This window comes from Eleginops maclovinus, chromosome 12, assembly GCF_036324505.1.
Source record: "Eleginops maclovinus isolate JMC-PN-2008 ecotype Puerto Natales chromosome 12, JC_Emac_rtc_rv5, whole genome shotgun sequence".
NCBI lineage: Eukaryota > Metazoa > Chordata > Actinopteri > Perciformes > Eleginopidae > Eleginops > Eleginops maclovinus.
In genome coordinates, this window is record NC_086360.1 from 572076 (window position 1) to 592996 (window position 20921).

The 20921-nt window shown below is 41.8% G+C and overlaps 1 protein-coding gene across 2 annotated transcripts in view; it reads right to left on the reverse strand.

The window, feature by feature from the left end:
* Positions 1-14886: 14886 nt before the first annotated feature.
* The window catches only part of npdc1b (neural proliferation, differentiation and control, 1b), a 37714-nt gene continuing 31679 nt past the window's right edge, over positions 14887-20921 (reverse strand). Inside the window, exons 6-9 of one of the 2 annotated variants that reach the window (XM_063898115.1) lie at positions 19630-19711; positions 18941-19020; positions 18751-18850; positions 14887-17524 (exon numbers count right to left, since the gene is read on the reverse strand). In XM_063898115.1, coding sequence (XP_063754185.1) covers positions 17453-17524; positions 18751-18850; positions 18941-19020; positions 19630-19711 — 334 coding nt within the window. In that variant the 3' untranslated portion in view covers positions 14887-17452. Of the gene's footprint in view, positions 17525-18750; positions 18881-18940; positions 19021-19629; positions 19712-20921 lie in introns of both variants that reach the window. The other variant, XM_063898114.1, reaches the window with a different exon arrangement.

Consider the following 20921-nt stretch of genomic DNA (forward strand, 5'->3'; position numbering starts at 1 on the left):
GCCCCCAAGACGCGGGCGACCTCCAGGTCTGCCCCCACCCCCTGCTCCCCTCCCTCCCAAAACCCCCACACTGCATGCCCCACACCCGTGTCATGGTGAGACACCTGCCGCAGTAGTGCCTCCTCTGCCTCCTGTACGGCACAGCCGTTGTGGCCGTTTAATACGACCACCTCACCGATGACTGTTTTTTTGTTTTTCTTCTTATATGGTGAATTCTGGGGGGACGTGTGTAGTGAATGTAATATACATAATTCACCTCCTTCTTAAGTTACACACTGTTGTTTCATGCCTGTAAGTATGACCGTTGGTTTATGATTGAAAGTACAACTGTAAAAAGGGATCGTGGTCCCTTTAATTAATCTGTGTTTACGATGACGTGGAGCCCCATGCTTGTTGGTTTACAGGACAGCGCTATCTTGTTTTGTTTTAACTTTGACTGTGTGATTAAACGAGACACGCATTCGTGTGCTCAACTGTAATGAACGTCTCCTGCGTTTCAATACGATCTCCACACGCCACCAGTTGAACCGGAATCCAGTTAAACTGGAACACCGGCGATGGCAGGCATGGACTGGCCATCGGGCGTACCGGGCAATGCCCGGTGGGCCGACGAACATTTTTGGGCCGGGGCTGTCATAATTTAATAATGAAGGGGAAAAAAATCCACCGCGACGGTATTTGAGACACGAAACGGCCCATTGGTTGATTTTCTTGACGGACATTGGGGTTGGCCAATGACATCTCTCAGCCCTCCCCGTCCACCACAAATCAACGAGAGGTCGGCCTCAACTTTTTGAGATCTGAAGTCAGTCATGATTGGTCGAAATTGTTGTCAATCTTGATGCAGTACAACAAGCAAACCTATCACATTTCTGTGCGCATACAGGCAGGTACACACACGTAGGCTACACACGCACGCACTCAGAAAGACACTAGAATGACACAAAAATTATGATAGCCCATAACAATGAAAATATTTTGGGATGTGTGTGTGTGTGTGTGTGTGTGTGTGTGTGTGTGTGTGTGTGTGTGTGTGTGTGTGTGTGTGTGTGTGTGTGTGTGTGTGTGTGTGTGTGTGTGTGTTTTAATAGCCTTTGTTTTCAAATAATGCTATAGACTCGGTGTCCAACTTACAGTGTTATTTTTGTAAGTTATAGTTTGCAGGTGTTATAGCTTACAGTTATTATTTTCATGTAATATTAGTGAAACATTGCTTTCCCGAAATGGATGATAAATTATTGGTAACCAGAGAAATAACACTAGTGAAATTAACATTCCTGCCTCTCTCTCTTTCTCTGTGTTTAGTCAAGCCAGACTGTTGAAATAGGAGTGGAGGAGTCACAGGGAGATCAGGCAGATGTAGACTATTTTAGCCGCCCTGATTCCACAAAGAGGCAGGAATTCTTTAAGTTTCACCCACAACAGGATGCCACAAATCCTGTCGTCCAGGGGCTCTTCACTAGAACGGACGGCATGGCATGGAAATGGCTGACTTATTGTGGTCAACGTCATGCTTTATTTTGTTTTCTTTGCCTTGCTTTTAGCAAACCCAATGATCCAAGTACTTTCATTAGAGGAATGACAGACTGGAGGCATGTGCACCAAAGAATAGAGGAGCATGAGAGAGGCATGACACACAGAAAATGTGCTGAGGCATACTTTTTAAACTGCTCCAGAGCAAGCATTGGTCACCTCCTTGAGGGAAGACAGTTGACAGGACACAGTGAGCAGGTTAAGAAGAGACGGCAGGTGTTGGAACGTGTAGTGGAGGTTGTGAAAGTGATAGGGAAGAGAGGCTTAAGCTACAGACAGGAGCACAATGAAGCTACATACACCTTGAACATCGACAGTCTCGACCATGGCAATTTCCTAGAACTACTTATATTGTTGGGGAAATATGATGTTTGCTTAAAAGAGCACCTCAGCAGTGTAATTGAAAGAAGCAAGCAGATCCATGCTTCGGGCACACAAGGCAGAGGCTCTCTGATCACCCTCCTGTCCAAAACAACTGTGAATGCAGTAATCGATGCTATCAAACATTTAATTCAAGAGAGAATCTCTGCAGACATTAAGAAAGCAGGGATGTTTTCTGTGCAGCTAGACACAACTCAAGATATTACAGGGAAAGAGCAGTGTTCTGTGATTTTGAGGTTTGTCACGGATGCAGTCCATGAAAAGCTGGTTGCAGTCGTACAATGCAGCACAACTACAGGACAGTCATTTGTGACTCTGTTAACTGAAGTCCTTGAACGTCTGAAATTAGTAGGCCTGTGCATCGGCAACTCCACAGATGGAGCCTCTAATATGCAGGGGCGATACAGAGGTTTCTCTGCATTAATGGCATCCAAATACCCCACCCATCAGCATGTGTGGTGCTATGCACATGTCCTGAACCTTGTGTTGTCCGATACCACCCAGAGTGTTATTGAAAGTGGATCACTATTTGACCTGCTGAACATTGCTGTATTCATCAGGGAATCATATACAAGGGTGAGTGTGTGGGAGACCGAGAGCCAGGACAAGAGGCACAAACGCATTTCAACAATTGGAGAGACGAGATGGTGGGCTAAACATCATGCCCTGAGGAAAGTTTTCGGAAACTATGGCAGACCTGGTGGCCTCTTTGTTGAAGTGGTGTCCACACTCTCTGCCATAATGAAGCTGGATACACTTGGATCAAATGTACAAACCAAAGCCAGAGGATACCGAGATGGCTTACTCCGATATGAAACTGTCCTAACAGCTCAGTTATTCCTCCGGATATTTGAGTTCACCTCACCACTATCAAAATACCTACAGACCAGAGGAATGGACATCCTCTCAGCACATAGGATGGCCACCACAACACAAGATTCACTGAAAAAGATAGCAAGAGATTTCCCGGCAGTCAAAGACGCAGCTGACTGTTTTGTCCATTGGGCAAATGAAAAGCTAGAGGAGCACGATGAACTAGATTTGGAAGTGGAGGCTGCACTGCCTTAAAAAAGGGTGAGGGGGAAGAAAGTCTTACCAGGAGAGATGGCCCAGGATGAAAGCCTGAGTGATTCAGAAAAGGCCTATGAGGTCAATGTTCACCACCAGATTCTTGATACAGCTGTTGAGGCCATGCACCAAAGATTCCTCACCCATGGCACCCTGTATGCAGATGTATCCCTCCTACATCCCAAAAACTTCCCACTTATCCAGACCAGTGGCAGTGCGCTACAAAATCCTTCTCAGATTTAATATGCTGACTCACGCATACCCCCTACTTGGGTTGGCATACAAGTTTTTGCTGACCCTGTCAATAACTCAGGTGTCCTGTGAGCGGTCATTTTCAACCCTCCGCTACATCAAAAACAGACTGAGGAGTTGCCTGTCTGCCAGCAATCTGGAAGCCTTTATGTTGATGGCCATTGAGAAGGATGTCCTTGTGTCCCTTGATACTGACACAGAGATTGACAGAGTTGCGGAGAAGAGCGAATTAATGAAGAAACTGCTTTTTTAAGGTGAGATTCATGATAAATAAATACATTTGTGTTGAATGAGTGGTTTAATTACACGTTTTGACAGAAAGTAATGTGATTATTGCTTTGCTCTCTCCTCTCCTCCTCTCTCAGGATTATTGGAGGGCCATTCAACATTTTCTCAACCAGCTGCCCTGTCCCTCAGGGATGTTCCAGGGATGTGCCTTTCATTGGTGTGGCTCACAGGCATTATTCACATTTAGCATATTTGGAGTGAAGGTTTGGGTTTGCCTTTCCCTGATGTGGAGTTCACATGTGTTCTTTTTCTTTCATTAGCACCAAGGTCTAGCAGCCTTTTGTCTCAGCATATGGTGCCACTTTGAGGAGCTTTTTTTTTACATGGATGCATGGTCTTATTGTAGGCCTAATTGTCTTATTTGTATTTGTATAAACAGTATATTTCTTTTATATTATTATTAAATACTGAAAAGACATTTCTAGCAGTGTTTCTTTGACAACCACTTTCACTTCAAGATGGGAATTGTGGCACTGTAGCCATCTCTCCCAAGATGAAAGTCTCTGTAAGTAAAAGAGCGTATACATTTTTTTAACATGTTAAACTCTTAACAGCTCTTCCATGTAGGCTACTGCGCTTTATTTTTACTTTTTGAAACACAATGTGCACATATATCCTCTGGTATGTCGTGTGCCTCAGCATATCGTATAAATAATCATTGTGGGCCGCCATGGCCAAAAATGCCAGGGCCATTTTTTGGTCCCAGTCCAGCCCTGGGCGATGGTAATGGGGAACGTGAGATCCTTGGCAAATGAGATGGACGATCTCAGTGCTGACAAAGACCCAGCGGGAGTACCGTGAGAGCAGCCTTATGTGTTTTACAGAGACGTGGCTGCACTCGCATATCCCGGACAACAGCACGGCTCTCCCCGGCTTCATGAGCGTTCGGGCGGACAGGGACGCTACTCTGAGCGGTAAGAAGAGAGGAGGAGGGATCGCACTGTATGTGAATGAACGATGGTGTAATCCTGGACATGTTATCGTGAAGGAGCGTTTCTGTAGCCCGGACATTGAACTGTTAGCTGTTGGATTACGTCCTTACTATCTGCCCCGTGAGTTTCACTATGCCATTGTTGTTGCCCACTACATTCCTCCATCAGCTGATGCGGAGTTGGCTGGAGACATCATCCACTCCACTGTGGCCAAACTCCAAACACTACACCCAAATGCTTTCATCACCATCACAGGGGACCCTTTCAATATTGGCCTCTAAAATGTAGTATCAGTTACTATGCATAAAGTATGTTGTTATGCATCGCAATATTAATATACTATTGTGATAGATTAAATATTGACATTTTATTTAAAATTGTTAATAACCAGGAAGGAATATTTGTACCTACCTCTCTGTGAACTGGACATAACACGCACACCTTGACATTTGTATATTTCTCATTTTTATTTTTATTTCTATTTATTTGTTATGCTTCTTTTTGTATTTGGCTGCTGCAATGATCTTTTTTCCCCATTTTGGGATTAATAAAGTATTTCTGATTCTGATTCTGAATCTTCTGTAGAAATTGGCAAACCCCAGGAAGCGTTGTAGCTGTTCACTGTTTGTGGAGGCTGGCCATTCCATCACAGCAGATGCGTTGGAGGGGTCCATCTGCACCTCTTCCTGGGCAATGATGTAACCAAGGAAGGAAATCTTTGGGACATGGAAAACGCACTTCTCTGCCTTCACAAATAGCTTGTTCTCAAATAGGCGCTGAAGAACCTGACATATACAGTGGGGCAAAAAAGTATTTAGTCAGCCACCAATTGTGCAAGTTCTCCCATTTAAAAAGATGAGAGAGGCCTGTAATTTTTATCATAGGTATACCTCAACTATGAGAGACAAAATGAGAAAAAAAAATCCAGAAAATCACATTGTAGGATTTTTAATGAATTAATTTTCAAATGATTGTGGAAAATAAGTATTTGGTCAATAACAAAAGTTCATCTCAATACTTTGTTATATACCCTTTGTTGGCGATGACAGAGGTCAAACGTTTTCTGTAAGTCTTCACAAGGTTTTCACACACTGTTGCTGGTATTTTGGCCCATTCCTCCATGCAGATCTCCTCTAAAGCAGTGATGTTTTGGGGCTGTCGCTGGGCAACACAGACTTTCAACTCCCTCCAAAGATTTTCTATGGGGTTGAGATCTGGAGACTGGCTAGGCCACTCCAGGACCTTGAAATGCTTCTTACGAAGCCACTCCTTCGTAGCCCTGGCGGTGTGTTTGGGATCATGGTCATGCTGAAAGACCCAGCCACGCTTCATCTTCAGTGCCCTTGCTGATGGAAGGAGGTTTTCACTCAAAATCTCACGATACATGGCCCCATTCATTCTTTCCTTTACACGGATCAGTCGCCCTGGTCCCTTTGCAGAAAAACAGCCCCAAAGCATGATGTTTCCACCCCCATGCTTCACAGTAGGTATGGTGTTCTTTGGATGCAACTCTGCATTCTTTCTCTTCCAAACACGATGAGTTGAGTTTTTACCAAAAAGTTCTATTTTGGTTTCATCTGACCATATGACATTCTCCCAATCCTCTTCTGGATCATCCAAATGCCCTCTAGCAAACTTCAGACGGGCCTGGACATGTACTGGCTTAAGCAGGGGGACACGTCTGGAACTGCAGGATTTAAGTCCCTGGCGGCGTAGTGTGTTACTGATGGTAGCCTCTGTTACTTTGGTCCCTGCTCTCTGCAGGTCATTCACTAGGTCCCCCCGTGTGGTTCTGGGATTTTTGCTCACCGTTCTTGTGATCATTTTGACCCCACGGGGTGAGATCTTGCGTGGAGCCCCAGATTGAGGGAGATTAGCAGTGGTCTTGTATGTCTTCCATTTTCTAATAATTGCTCCCACAGTTGATTTCTTCACACCAAGCTGCTTACCTATTGCAGATTCAGTTTCCCCAGCCTGGTGCAGGTCTACAATTTAGTCTCTGGTCTCCTTTGACAGCTCTTTGGTCTTGGCCATAGTGGAGTTTGGAGTATGACTGTTTGAGGTTGTGGACAGGTGTCTTTTATACTGATAACGAGTTCAAAAAGGTGCCATTAATACAGGTAACGAGTGGAGGACAGAGGAGCCTCTTAAAGAAGAAGTTACAGGTCTGTGAGAGCCAGAAATCTTGCTTGTTTGTAGGTGACCAAATACTTATTTTACCGAGGAATTTACCAATTAATTCATTAAAAATCCTACAATGTGATTTCCTGGATTTTTTTTCTCATTCTGTCTCTCATAGTTGAAGTGTACCTATGATAAAAATATACAGGCCTCTCTCATCTTTTTAAATGGGAGAACTTGCACAATTGGTGGCTGACTAAATACTTTTTTGCCCCACTGTATGTTGTAAATCAGGATGTCATCCAAATAGACAAACACAAACCTGTTGGGCATGTCACAAAGCACATCATTTACAAGGGCCTGAAACACAGAAAGGGCATTTGTGAGGCAAAAGGGCATTTACGAAGTATTCAAAATGGCGATGGGAGTGCTGAATGACGTTTTCCACTCATGACCTTCACGAATGCGGAGGAGGTGGTAAGTATTCCGCAAATCCAGTTTTGAGAAAACAGTGGCACCATGTAGAGGGGCAAAAGCGGAACTGATTAAAGGCAGAGGGTACTTGTTCTCGACAGTTACGTTATTTAGACCACTGAAGTCTAAACAAGGGTGTTAGGGTACCATCCTTCTTACCAACAAAAAAGAACCCAGCACCCATCAGAGAGGACAAGGGACAAATTATTCCAGCTTTGAGGGAGTCCTGGATGTACCTTTCCATGGCCTCAGGTTCAGGTCGAGAGATGTTGTAAAGCTGGCTGTTGGGAAGGCTGGACGGTAATGGTAGGAAGGTGGTGAGGGAAGGTGAGGGGGCAAAGACAGGGCCTGATGTTTACTGAAAACAGGAGCAAGATCATGGTAAAGTTTAGGAACAGTGGAAAGGTCAGTAGTTTCAGGCTGGGATTATGGCTCAGGCAGCAGGGGGCAGGGGAGAATGCAAACAGTTATTATGACAAAATGTGCTCCAGGATGTGAGTTTACCTGCAGTCCAGTCGATCTGGTGACTGTGTGACCGAAGCCAGCGAAATGTCTGAGGCAAGTCAATGATGTGTAACTTGATCCGTTCTAGATGATTCCCTGATATTCGGAGTGTAATGGGGACAGTTTGGTGGATAACCTGCATTAACATCTTACCATTTAAAGCTTTGGTTTTTAGGGGAGTGTCTAGAGATTCGTCCCAATCTGCATGCGACTGACAACATTACAGTCAATAAAGCTTTCATCTGCTCCAGAATCAGTAAGAGCAAGAAGGGGTAAAGTTTGGGATGCCACTGGAGGGAGGCATGGAGCTGAATACGGGGAGAATATAAACTTGCTGCTGGGCTCACCAATATTTCCCTCACTACTGGCGAGCCGACTCTTTTACTGGGCATGTGGGACATGTGGAAGTGAAACAGTCAGCCTGACCATAGTAAAGGCAAGATCTTGCAAATGAGCTCTGCCTATCTGCATGGGCTCTGGGTTTATGAGTGGTTGGCGATTTTCCATTTCTCCGTGGGGGAAACGCTGAAGAGGGGCTGAGGTTAGGGCGGTTTGATGCTGGGCAGCCCTCTCTTGGTGACGCTCTCGAAGACGGTTGTCTATCTTGATGGCTAGGGAAATAATTTGATCTAGGGAGCCAAGCTCATCACGGGAGACAAGTTCATCTTGAATGGTCTCATTTAATGTCTTTTGAAAAGCCCCCTACAGAGCCACATCATTCCAACGACAAACTGCTGCTAGTGTCTGGAAATCCATAGCCAGCTCTGCAACACTGCGTGAACAGGGTGATCAAAAACTCTTTGCATCTCGGCTATGAAGGCTGCATACAGTAGGAGAAGCACACCGCTGACTGGCTCTCCCACACTGCAGATCCCCAGGCCCGAGCAGATCCAGTCACGGAATTAATCAGATCAACAATGCGGGAGCGTTCAGAGGCATACGAGAGGTGCTGCTGCTCAAAAACTAAGGAATACTGTGACAAAAAGGCTCCACAGGAACCAAGATCTCCAGCATACTTTTCTGGTGCAGCGATGTAAGGGGGAGGGGGGTAGAAATGTAGGAAGAGGGAAAGGGTTCTACTAAATCGGGTAGAGAGCGAGACTGGGCAATCAACAGCCAAACAACTAAAGCTTGAAAGGTTAAAATAATTTATTATTTGACATTAAACCAGCTAAAAGGGCTTAAAGTATTTTATTTAAAATCCAGGCACTTGATGAGGGGGGAAAACACGTCGTCTGTTCCTCTAGCTTAGCTCCCACTCTAAAAACAAATAAACAGCAGTCAGGTCTTTGTTTGGAGAGTGCTAGTTACTCACGAAATAAGGACAGAGCTCTAATGCTGCTGGAACAAAAGAATTTCCCAAATTGGGATCAATAAAAGTCATATCTATCTATCTAAACTCTGCCCTCTTCAGTCCTTGGTTTCACACTCTCCACTGGACTGCTGTTTGTCTCTGAATATGTCCTGTCTGCGTCTTCTCTTCTCTTGTTCGTTTTGTTTCTCCTCTCTCCTGTGTGCCTCCTTTTAAATGGGGTGCTCCCATGATGATTATCCTTAATCATCATGGTGGAAGTAGGTTAAAACATTTCAAAATAAAAGCATGCTAAAAGGAAGTAAAACGAGATCAAATTAAACAGTGCAAACACTTCAAAATAAAATCACACAAAAACCATGCGTGCGTGTGTGTGTGTGTGTGTGTGTGTGTGTGTGTGGGGGGGGGGGGGGGGGGCGGGGTTGAGTCATTAGAGCTGTAATTTGGAAGGGTAGCAAACTGATTTAATTCAGCATGGCTTGGTTGCTGTCAGTGAGGGCCCTCAATGTTTGCTCATGCTGTTCCAGGAGTTGGCCCTGGTTAAAGAGGGCATTCTTAATTTGTGATACTTCCAGGGCACATTCAGAGTCTGTCTACTGGGTCCATTTTATGCTCAGATTGTACTGTCAGTCTTGATTTCTAGTTGAACCCAAACACAGAGCACAGAACACTGAGACAGAAAGTTGTTGCAAAAACAAGAGTTAATTTTCTGATACTTAAGGATAAGGCGGAGGGGTTGAGTTACACATTTAGAGATCGACAGTGCCATATCTAGACTGAAAAATAGTAAGTTGCCAGGAGGAGATGGGTTTCCAGCAAAATGGTACAAGAAATGTAGGGACCTGTTAATACCTATACTAAGTGCTTCAATTATAGCCTCGAGGGGGGCGGGACCCCTGCATCCTGGAAACAGTATAATATATGTGATTCCTAAGGTTGGAAAACACAAGTCACTGATCAAAAAACAGGATTGATTAAAAACAGGCAGACTCAGGATAAAGTGAGGCCTGCACTGTTCGTGGTTGATAATATGAGTAAAAACTAATCTGAATCATTAGCAATCATCTTCAATCTTCGTCTTGACACAGAGAAAGCATTTGACTGGCATTTGTACGATGGGAGTTTTTGTATCTGGTGTTACGCCGTTTTGGTTTTAATGAAGAAGCCATAGGATGTCTTAAATCCCTATACCATTTACCAACGGCCCGGATTAGGGTAAATGGTAACCTCTCAAAGGTAGTGGATCTGGAGCGGGGATGCCGACAAGGTTGTCCCTTAAGTCCCACTCTCTTTGCACTATTTATAGAACCACTTGCTCAATCAATTACAGAAAATGTCGAAATAACCGGAATTTCTATTAAAGAAATAGAGCACAAACAGTGGCGACCGTCATTAGCCCCACGTACGATCAGCAGAAATGTATTAAAATAATAATTCCCAAAATATGTTTAAAAAAGATATTTAAAAATATTTTAAGATCATGTTTAGTCGTCTCTACATTGTTGCTTTGGACTGCGTTCTTCTGATTAGTGTCCACAGCTTGCCTATTGTCTGCCTTTAGGCTATTGTTCTGCTGGAACGATTGCTATTGTAACCATGGTGACGACTGTCTGCGTTTTACTTATACTATATACAGTCTGATGTTTTCATGCTGAGGCATTATGGTTGTTGTTATTGTTCAATTTTTCTTTGTGATAGCGCTCTTTATTCCATTAATAAAGGTACAAGGAGCCTATATATACATATTTAAATTGTTCGTGCCCCACCAGTTTTGTACATATAAAAACGCCACTGAGCACAAAATATGCTTACATGCGGACGACATTTTGGTGATCCTCTCCAATCGAGACTCAAGCCTGCCAAAACTAATGTCCTGCCTTGAACAGTTTGGATCTTAATCAGGATATAAATTAAATATTAATAAGACCCAAACTCTTTCTTCTAACTATTCACCAAAAGAGAACATACAGTAATTGTACAATTTTAAGTGGAATACCTCAAGCATTAAATACCTTGGTATTAATATACCAAAAAACCTGGCCAATATTTATAGTATGAATTATGGCACTATCACAAAGGAACTTCAAACAGATTTGGATAGATGGATCCCTCTGTATTGCCTTTGGTGACCTATATGTTGTTTGTTATGTTTGTGTAATGTGTTAAAGACTTCAAAATAAAGTATAATAACATTTCGTCACCTTCTTGAAATAATCGCCTAAGTCATTTTTTCAGACTGTTCAGGAAACACAAAAAACTGAACCATTTGTTGAATATATGATATTTACCAACAATTTTAATCAAAACAGTTATAACAACAGATGTCTATTGACATACAAACAACAAGGTCAGTCAAACATGGAACATGACAGAATTACATGCCTTTGTGACTTAGGCAATTTTAAACCTTCTACTCTGTCAGGAATAAAGCATAACTAACAAACTAACTAAACATAATGCTGAGGAGGCATGTGCATTTCTTCACTTCTCCTTCCAGCTCTTCTTTGCTGGGTTCTTGACTGATGCCTATTAGTGTGGCAAATTGTCAAAGAAGTGATGACACTCGACAGGCCTGATGGGTTTCATTGACTGGAGGTCCTGGAATTTTCTCTCCTTGATTGGCAGAGCACATGGAAACAATCGTATCCATACCATTGGCTCATTTGGCACCTGTACCCTTTGTGGCAGTTCTTCCCACACAGAGGCTTCTGAGAAGGACAGTTTGAAATGGACCTTGCCTTCACTGCTAAACTGAAGAGCCCGCAAGTCATGCACAGTCGGGTCTCCAGCTTTTTTGCCTGGTCTGATGCTACAGAAGTAGGATCCATTCAGTTTCAGGAACTCATCGTGCTTGAGCACTTTCACATGGTAAGGTGATGGCCTGATTCTTGCAGTCTGGAATATAATGACATAGTCTCTTGGGGTGAAGATATCTGCAACTATTTTGCGTTTGTAGGTAGCTGTGCTTCTGCAGTAGTGTGAATCAACACTGGGCAGGTCCCTCAACCAGTTCTTAATGAAATCCTTGACATCAGGTTCAACCTTTGTCTGCTTGCCACTCTTAGGTCCAGATTTAGACGGCGCTGCTGCTTGTTTTTCAGGGTCGATGGAGTCGTTCAGCCATTTTGTAATGGTTCTTTCAGGGAGACCAAATGTAGAGGAAAAAAGTGCCTTGCACACTTTAACACTTGTTCCATCTTCAAGCTTCAGTTGGTAGGACAATGATGAATTGCGTCGGGATGCCTCTGCAACTTTTTTTTGCTTTATGTTAACCTTTGTGACTAAAGTGGTGACGTATAACCAACGTTCTTCCCAGGTGTTCATTGCCCAAATCTTGTCAAATACCCACTGCCGCTGCGCTTCTGTAAGGACATGGCAGTCTCGAGTTGAGACTCGCTGACAGAACTTGGAGTTGCAGGGAGGACCCATAGCCTTTGCACTTATTTCTTTGCCACCTTTGCTCTTGTATGACATTCCTTTGAGACGTTTCTGCTTGGATTCATTTTGCTTCCATGTTCTTGGACTCAGGCGTTTATTTCTTTTCTTTTTGCCTGCATTGTTTAAATCAACATCCTCATCCTCATGCTGCTGTTCTAAAGTTGTTGCCACCATAGTTAGGCTGTCTTCATTTTCAGAGGACTCATCACAGGTTGGGGTATAGTCCGGATCTAGAATGACATCATCACCATCATCATTTGATATCTCCTCTTCATGGTGTGGATGTGGATCATCCATTGGAGCTGATGCTGCATCATTATCTACATGCTGCATCATCTCTTTAATGAAGGTCTCATTGTCATCCTCAGTAGATGAGGACAGACTAGTGTCATCATTGTCAAGTGCATCTCCTACCAAAAAGGAAAAAAAATATTTAAACCCTTCAAAAATGTGTGATAATTCTGAGAAACATGAATTGCCTTGTGGTCAATTGTATTAAGCTACATCTAGGATTCACAAAATGGTTTGCAAGTTGCCTCTAGACACAGCAGAACAGGCATACTATAATACCAGTCAAATCATGTTATGATTACTCATATTATGTTTAACTGAAATTTTCATTAGTTAAAAGCACAAAAGTAAAGAGGGTCCTTTGTGATTTTTTTCTAGATTGTAGATAACAATACAGTATTGAAATCTTTCTCAATTAGATGATGTACTGTGGAGAAAATTAGACAAAAAACAATACTGCTTGTTCAAATATTGTTTGATAAGACATAAAAGAGTTAACAGAAAGCATATCACTTGTAAAAACCATAAATTCTGGAGCCTTTCCACTTTTTGTGCTAATTCCTAGCTTTTTAGCTAGTTCCTAGCTTAACTGATTTGAACTAAAAAGACTGAATAAAAACATGAAATATTATGCAATATTTATAGCTTAGCGTATATTATAGTAAACATCTTCACCTACCAATATGGGAAGAGCCCTGAATCATGGAAATAACTTCAGCATCTGTGTAGAATTGTCTTCTTCTTGTATCAGCCACCATCTTGAAAAGCTTGTAAAATAAACTGCCTAAGTCACACTCTTGACATAGGCAATTATACTAAAGGGATAGAATGGCATGATCTGTTTAACTGAGGATGTAGGCAATTTTACCAGAGGTGGCCAGCATCATGAGGAGATGATTTAGGCAAAAAAAATCATTTTTGTAAAGAAATGACTTAGGCAATTATTTTAAGAGGGTGACGATTTAAAAAAAAAGACAACCTTTTTTATTTGGCAGACATAGAGAAACCTAGGCTAGTTGTTCCAAAAAAGGACAAAGGAAGGACGAAGAAATCATGCATTTGGGTCATACTGTTCCGTGGGCTGGGCATCTGGTCACAGATTTGCCCTTGTTATTAATGACTACGCCACCAGATATCCAGATGTCTATCCATTGCGTTCCATTCAGGTCAAGCATATAGTTCGGTGTTTAGTGGAGCTATTCTCTAGAGTTGACATCCCTAAAGAAATCTTAACAGATTAAGGTACACATTTTGCATCATAGAGGGCAGATACATCCCCTCCAGCTCGTACTCATCTGGTACAACAATCAGCACCCCTGCCCAGCAATCAAGCCAGCTCCAGTATTTAAGCCTGGTGCAACAGCCAGTCTCTGCCGGATCGTTGCCGTACATGGAGAATCTGACAGCCCGTTCAACTCCTCCAGCCAGCCGGCCCACTCCACCCCGGATTCCTTTTTGTTCAATAAAACCACTTAACTTTCTACCATCTGCCTTTCACAGTGTCTGCTCTTCGGTTCAGTTTCAGAAACCTGACACTTCCCCCTACTTCTCATCCTCACAGGGGTCCTGCTGTGATACCTTGCCTACGTTGTTGACCTGACAGGATGTCTTTCTTCCCAAGAAATATGATCAATGAAGTTGAAAAGGACTAAATGGACGGCTCAGTGACAAAACATTATTCTACGACCTTTTTGGCCCCAATAAAATATTGAATGGTAATGTTTATAGACTACATTTAATGAGGCATAAACTGCAATCGCAAAACACAACAGAAACCATGAACCGAACTCTTGAATAGTAAATTAATCCTTCATTTATAAGCATGCTGATGTGCTTTTGTGAGTTTTAAGTATTTACATCTCTGTATAATGAGTTCACTTATTAACTTACTGACTTCACATTTTAAGATTGTATTTATTACTTATGCTGACATGTCAATTATGTATTTATATAAATAGAGAGTGGTGCCCTGATTTTAGGGTTAGGGTTGAGTCCTATTGTTTAAAGGAAAAGGGTAAATTTCAATCTTTTAAGAATAGTGCCAACGTACAATGTGGTGTTGGTTCATGGAATAGAATTACTCACATTGCTGAACAATGATATCACAAGTTCTGTCTTTGAGGAAGACATGTTCTTCTTTCTCCACGTGACATGCTGTCCATTGTGTTTACTGGTTCATTCTAAGGAAAAGTCCCTGATGGCACGTGTGGGTCAATGAACACTTTAAAACATGCCTGTGTTTCCAAAACCCTGTAAAAATGTTAATAAGGGAAAAAAAAGAGTCAAACCATGTTTCACATGAGATTATATAAATATTTATTTTATGCATTTCAGCTCTGGTATATTTACATGCAGGCTTAACACGGTGGTAATATGTTTTCCGTAGTGTGTAGAACTAATTAGATGGAGTCAGAAACAGTCTGTATCAGAGCGAGAATGACCTAAACAAGGCAACCGTTTGGCTCTCAGTAATCAGAGCTATATAACATGTAAAAAAGGCAAACATCATCAGAATTGTATCTTTTCTCCTCTTCCCTTAATCCTCCAACCATAGACGGCCCTTTGTTTTGTTCAACACGTTCAGTATGTTTGGATAAAACAGTCTTACAACACAGTTGAAGATCTTCCCTGTTAATAATCCCTGGTATCTGCTGTAGATATTTTCTTTTTACATATTGTAGATATGTGTCCACATCTAAAATAGTTAAACCATCTCTTTAAATGTGGTAGAGATGAGAGGGGGTGGGGCTAAAGAGTACAGCTTTCCTGAGTTAGATCAGGGTTCCTGCAAGTTTCCTGACAAACATCTGTCACTGAGGCTAAATATCAACCTGGAAGTGTAATATGAGCATACATACAGTATACAGAAAGATAGTTCCAGTCCTAAAAGAGTATTTAAGCCAGGTGAGGATAGCAGCTTCAGTAAAGGTAAAAGCAGAGAATCCAAGAGGTCATATGTGTAACATAGCCCATACCATCATGATAACACTCATCATGTATACTATTAATGATCAGGAAAGGGAAAACTTGTATGCATTTGGGGCCAAAAGTCCACAGGACATCACGCCAATCACCAACTGCTTGGTGGATTACAGCTTTGTAGCCTTGAGATTTGGCATTTTGACTTTTCCAAACTTATTTTGTGCTTAACAAACACAAAAAATGTTGAGGAGACCAAATGTTAGTTAAATTTGCAAACGATGAAATATGTAAGAAAAAAACCCAATGTGAAAGGATGGAAGTTCTAACACGACAACATGTTGTTGGTGACTTTTCAACCAGAATGTTGCCCCCCAAAGCACACTCTGCTTTTGGTCTATTTTACTCCACCTGGGAAAAAGATTTATCAAATAAATCTCCTGCTGAATTGAAGAAGAGATGGAACTAGTGAGTGAGAGGATAAACTGATAATCAAAATGTTTACTGAGGTAAAAAAGTGAGTAATAGGGTCATTTTCTCATTGAGTTCTATACCACCAGACTTCTTTATGCAGCCCCATGAGACGCCCCCTGCTGGCTGTTAGAAATAATGCAATTTAAGGCACTTTTGCATTGTACCTACATACAGTAGACTTAGGCCGTTTGTCATGTTTATCTGGAGAAGGCTAGGTAGGGTTAAATGTGCAGGAGCTATGTGATATAGTGTGCTGATACCTAGGCTCTTATCTACAAAACTATTACACTACAAACTATAATGCTCCACAGATAATAGGTGAATTATGTTTTCAAAACCGGGACATTACTTACTGAGACATTTACTGTCCTTTGCACAAGTGCAGGAACCCTTCAAACCCTTCAGTTAACAATAAGGAAACAAACAATTGAAGCTCTGACACAAACAAGCGGAACACAAGTACTAACACAAGATCTCTGTCCTGTACATGTTAGCAGCTATTTACAGATCACAAAACCATGGAGACAAGCCATGTTTCAGAGATACTGTATATACACACTCTGTTTCAGAGTTCTCGGTAAAGAAGTTTCAAATTCCTTTGAAATCAATATATATATATCATTTGCAAGTTTGCACGATAGACTTGTTAGAAATGTAAATGCATATTGATTTTCAGATGTCATAACACAGCGTCATCAATTCATTTATAGAGGAACTACATAGCTAACATACTGATAACGATCACGGTGTGTTCATAAAATAGTAAAAACTGATTTAAAAAATGTGTGAATAAAATCAAAGCCTGCAGTGAGAACACAATAAATTAAGGAGTATTAAGTTATCAATACGAGGCTGTGGCACAGTGGGATACTGCGCTGATCTTTGTATCAGGGGAGCGCTGGTTCCAGTCCAACTGCAGTCAGTGTGTCGTTGTGTCCCTGGGGGAGACAATTCATCCCAAACTGCTCCTGTGGGGATTGCCCACAGTACTGAATGTATGTAAATCCTTTTGGAAAAAAGGGGACACGTAATGTCATAATCACTAAACATGGATATTCATGGAGGTCTATCAACCAATCAACTCAGAATGTCATAGTGGTAGCTCAGTTGAACTGTTACTGGACTCTCCTTTGTTATTCACTCAGGATATGTGATTCAATGTTGGTTACCTGGCTGAAGTTATTCAGAATTTTTCCATATTGGCAGATTGCAAAATTAGTGAACAAAGCTAAAAAGAAACAATGACGAGATTGAAAACAGAATGCAGCTGTAGAATGGGAGGCATTGTTCCCTGATTCAGTCCTGTTTCAAACAGAAACCAGCCCTGTGGTGTGACTTTACATGTCCATGAACGCCTCACTCTTCATCCTCTTCCGCCTCTATGTCCCTTTCACACTCATCCGGCCCTGAGCACAGCAGTGTACGAGGATTATGTGTCAGAGTGGTAAGTGTCTCGAGTCCAGGTTTACTTGTGGACCCTTTGAAGGTAAAGGGTGGAGTCGTCAAACAGTGGGTTCTTCACCTCCATTTCTCCAGTCTAAAAACGGGAACAGAGGAACAGATGCTGCTCACACACTTCTTTATTAGAACTCTGTTATAGTCATGGTCATGTTCGCACAGGAATGAGGTTTTATTTTGATTTCTTTACAAATACATCTCTTACACTTTCTAGAAACTTTTTTTAATCTTCATGATTTTCAACATGGATTAAATAGTACAGCACTTGGAATTTTGATAAAGGTAACACAATAACTGATTTTGTTGTTTTAATTGCAATACATGAGTGGATGGGTGAAAGCAAAAGATCCAACATATTATCACATTTCCCTGCCCATTTGTCCTTCACAACAGAATTTTTGACTTCATAATAACTGACATCCATTAAACTGGCATTTAAAAATATCTTTGGCCAGCAGGGGGCAGCGGTACAAGCTGGAAACAAGACATTTAGAACATCAGGTTTACCAATCCTGTAATCTAAAGCTGCAGTCATGGATTTCTTCGCCTGTTGGGGTCAGTTGAACAATCCGAAACAACCCGAAGTCAGAGTCAAACACTTTAAGCGTATTAATGTTATCCTTTTTAACTTTGTTGCTGTCATCTTTAGTGGATATTTGCATGATTATTTTTCTAATATTTCTTCTTATTGTGATTTAATATGGTTTATTGTGGTACATATACCCGATACTTTATTTGACTGAATAGAGCTTGAATGCATCATAAATGTAACTCAATCTATCCTCTGTTAGCTTCTGGCATAAACTTAGCCAAGGTTTGGGTTTAGGTTCAAACAGTGCTGCCACTCGGATGCTAACAGCTATTGTACAGCTAACAGCTGATGCTTACTAGCTCTTCGGCTGTGGGGGTAGGGTTGTGTTGATAGTGAGTTTACTGAATAAATAATCAAAAAGAGTTATTATTGCTGATCACTGACGAGGAAACAATAATGCCAATCTCCTGTATAAATATTTCTACTCTTAAAATTAAGAGGAGGATCAATCAGGTCAGCCCTAGATCATTCAACTTTTTTCACAGCACCGACTCGATAACAATCTAGACATTTAAAACAGAAGCTGAAACAAACCCATATGCTGCCTGACTTTTTGTGTTTTTATGGTCCTTTTATAATATGACTAGAAATAAATGGTAGTTATTTCCCAAAAACTGTTTCCTGAAATATGGTTGGTTTATGGATAATTATAATGACCAAATAACACACACAGTATGACTGCTAATATAAGATAACCTGGCGAGTTTACTCACAGGGGCCAATCCAGGACACTCGTACACTGTGAAGTCTCCGTCCTCGTTCTCCTCATCTGTCGATGCTCCTGAGTCAGCAATTTTCCGCTCATCCCTGTGTCTGCAAAGGTCAAACACAACCACACACACGCTAAATATTTACAGGGTAACAGATTGGAGGAGGCAGAGGGGGAGGGGGCAGGTAACTCACTTCTCCAAGGAGAGCATCTGCTGTTTCTGGTGCTGGTAGTGGTACATCTGGGCACTGTGGGCCAGCTTCCTGTCCCCAGGCTGGAACACAAGGGGCAGAGGGGAGCAGAGAGAGTCAGTGGTAATCATCCACTTCCTGTCAGCGGACCTTCACTTCACATGCTGTGACTGTGTCCTCAAACTGCAGGAATGGCAGCTGTGATTCCTCTTAGGGCTCTAAACGTACTGTCGGAGTGTGTGTGGGAATGTGTACTGTGGCTTTCCAGAGCATTTCTTAACTGAGCTGCTGATGCTGGTGGTCTGTGGAACAAAGGAGGCTGAATACAACTTGAAGCGGAGGACAGTCATGTGATCATTGTTTATCTTTCAAAAGGAGTTCAGTAGTGTCAATGTTGTATTGATATCAGGATATAAGATTAGATTACATTTTTGAAATATTGTACGTATTTTATTGGTCTGCTTTTAAAGGCTGCTTTTCTGTAAAGTTATATGATTGAGACTGTTTTAGCTGTTCTGTCTTTGTCCTTCTCCCACTTAATGTCGATCAAACTATTTAGGTAAATATATGATATTTGCCACACAGGTTTTTAATTGGAAATCTAATAAATGCTTTTTCATGTTAGCCCCCACCTTTTCAACATCCCAGTGGAGGTTTTTTTCCCATTAGCGCTACAGACTAATACTACTCACCAGATTGTCGAAGGCCTGCGCTCTCATCAGTCTGTATGCAGGGCGGTCTGCCTTCTGGGTCAGACGCACTCCTTTCTGCAATCTGCAAACAAGTTTTCAAAAGTCACTTAGCGGCAGATGTATACACATTTTGATTTTGAATGTTTTAAAAATATTTGTACTTGATTTGCAGGAATTTGTTTGTCTCTGGGATATTTTAACTGGCAGATGGACAATTTAGATTTGTACACAATAAAACCTAAATGAAAAACTAAAGGAATAACTTGAGCCCCTTGAAATGATGATGAACATTAAAGGAATAGTTCAGAGAGTAGGGTTGTATGAGCTACTTATACTCAGTGTACCTGCAGCACGCCTCTAGGCAAGGTCGCTCAATAGAAAAATACAAATACATTTTCTTGGCATTGGGTGGAGCAAAGACACCAGCTTCAGTTCTCCAGACAGCATGGTGAAACATTGATCATATTCTAAATAAAGAGAAGCCTGCATTTCAAAGGAGTGACGTGTGCCTTTCTTTGAGGTGAATAAAATACATCTGGCTGTTGCTCCTGTCAACAGCAGGACATTGCTTAGCCTCTATGCAGTTACTCTGGTCTGTTTTCCAAACTGGGACGTAGTAATACAGTACATCACGAAACAACCACAACTGTTCCATCTAAAGGGGTTCTGCTCTCTGTGGTGTTCTCTCTCCTGTAGTGTATTCTATAGGTTTTTGTGCATGTCAATGGTGTGCAAAGGCTAAGTCCCGAGGTATATTGGACTCCTTTGTTTACTTCTGCAAGAATGACATCGCTATGAAAGACTTGAGTTTTCTTGGCTAGCGTTCCAACCAATCATAACAGAGTCAGCCAGCTAACAAATCAGAGCAGACTGGGCTCTGGTTTCAGACAGACGGTGAAAAGAGGTGCTGCAGCACAGGCAGTATGAGAAAAATAAAGAGCTTTTTGAACATTAAAGCATGGAGACGTGTCCCAGGAGAGACACTACATACTGATATACACCTGAACATCAGCAGGAGAGGACTCTTTAAAGTAGAGACACTACATACTGATATACACCTGAACATCAGCAGGAGAGGACTCTTTAAAGTAGAGACGCTACATACTGATATACACCTGAACATCAGCAGGAGAGGACTCTTTAAAGTAGAGACACTACATACTGATATACACCTGAACAACAGCAGGAGAGGACTCTTTAAAGTAGAGATACTACATACTGATATACACCTGAACATCAGCAGGAGAGGACTCTTTAAAGTAGAGACACTACATACTGATATACACCTGAAC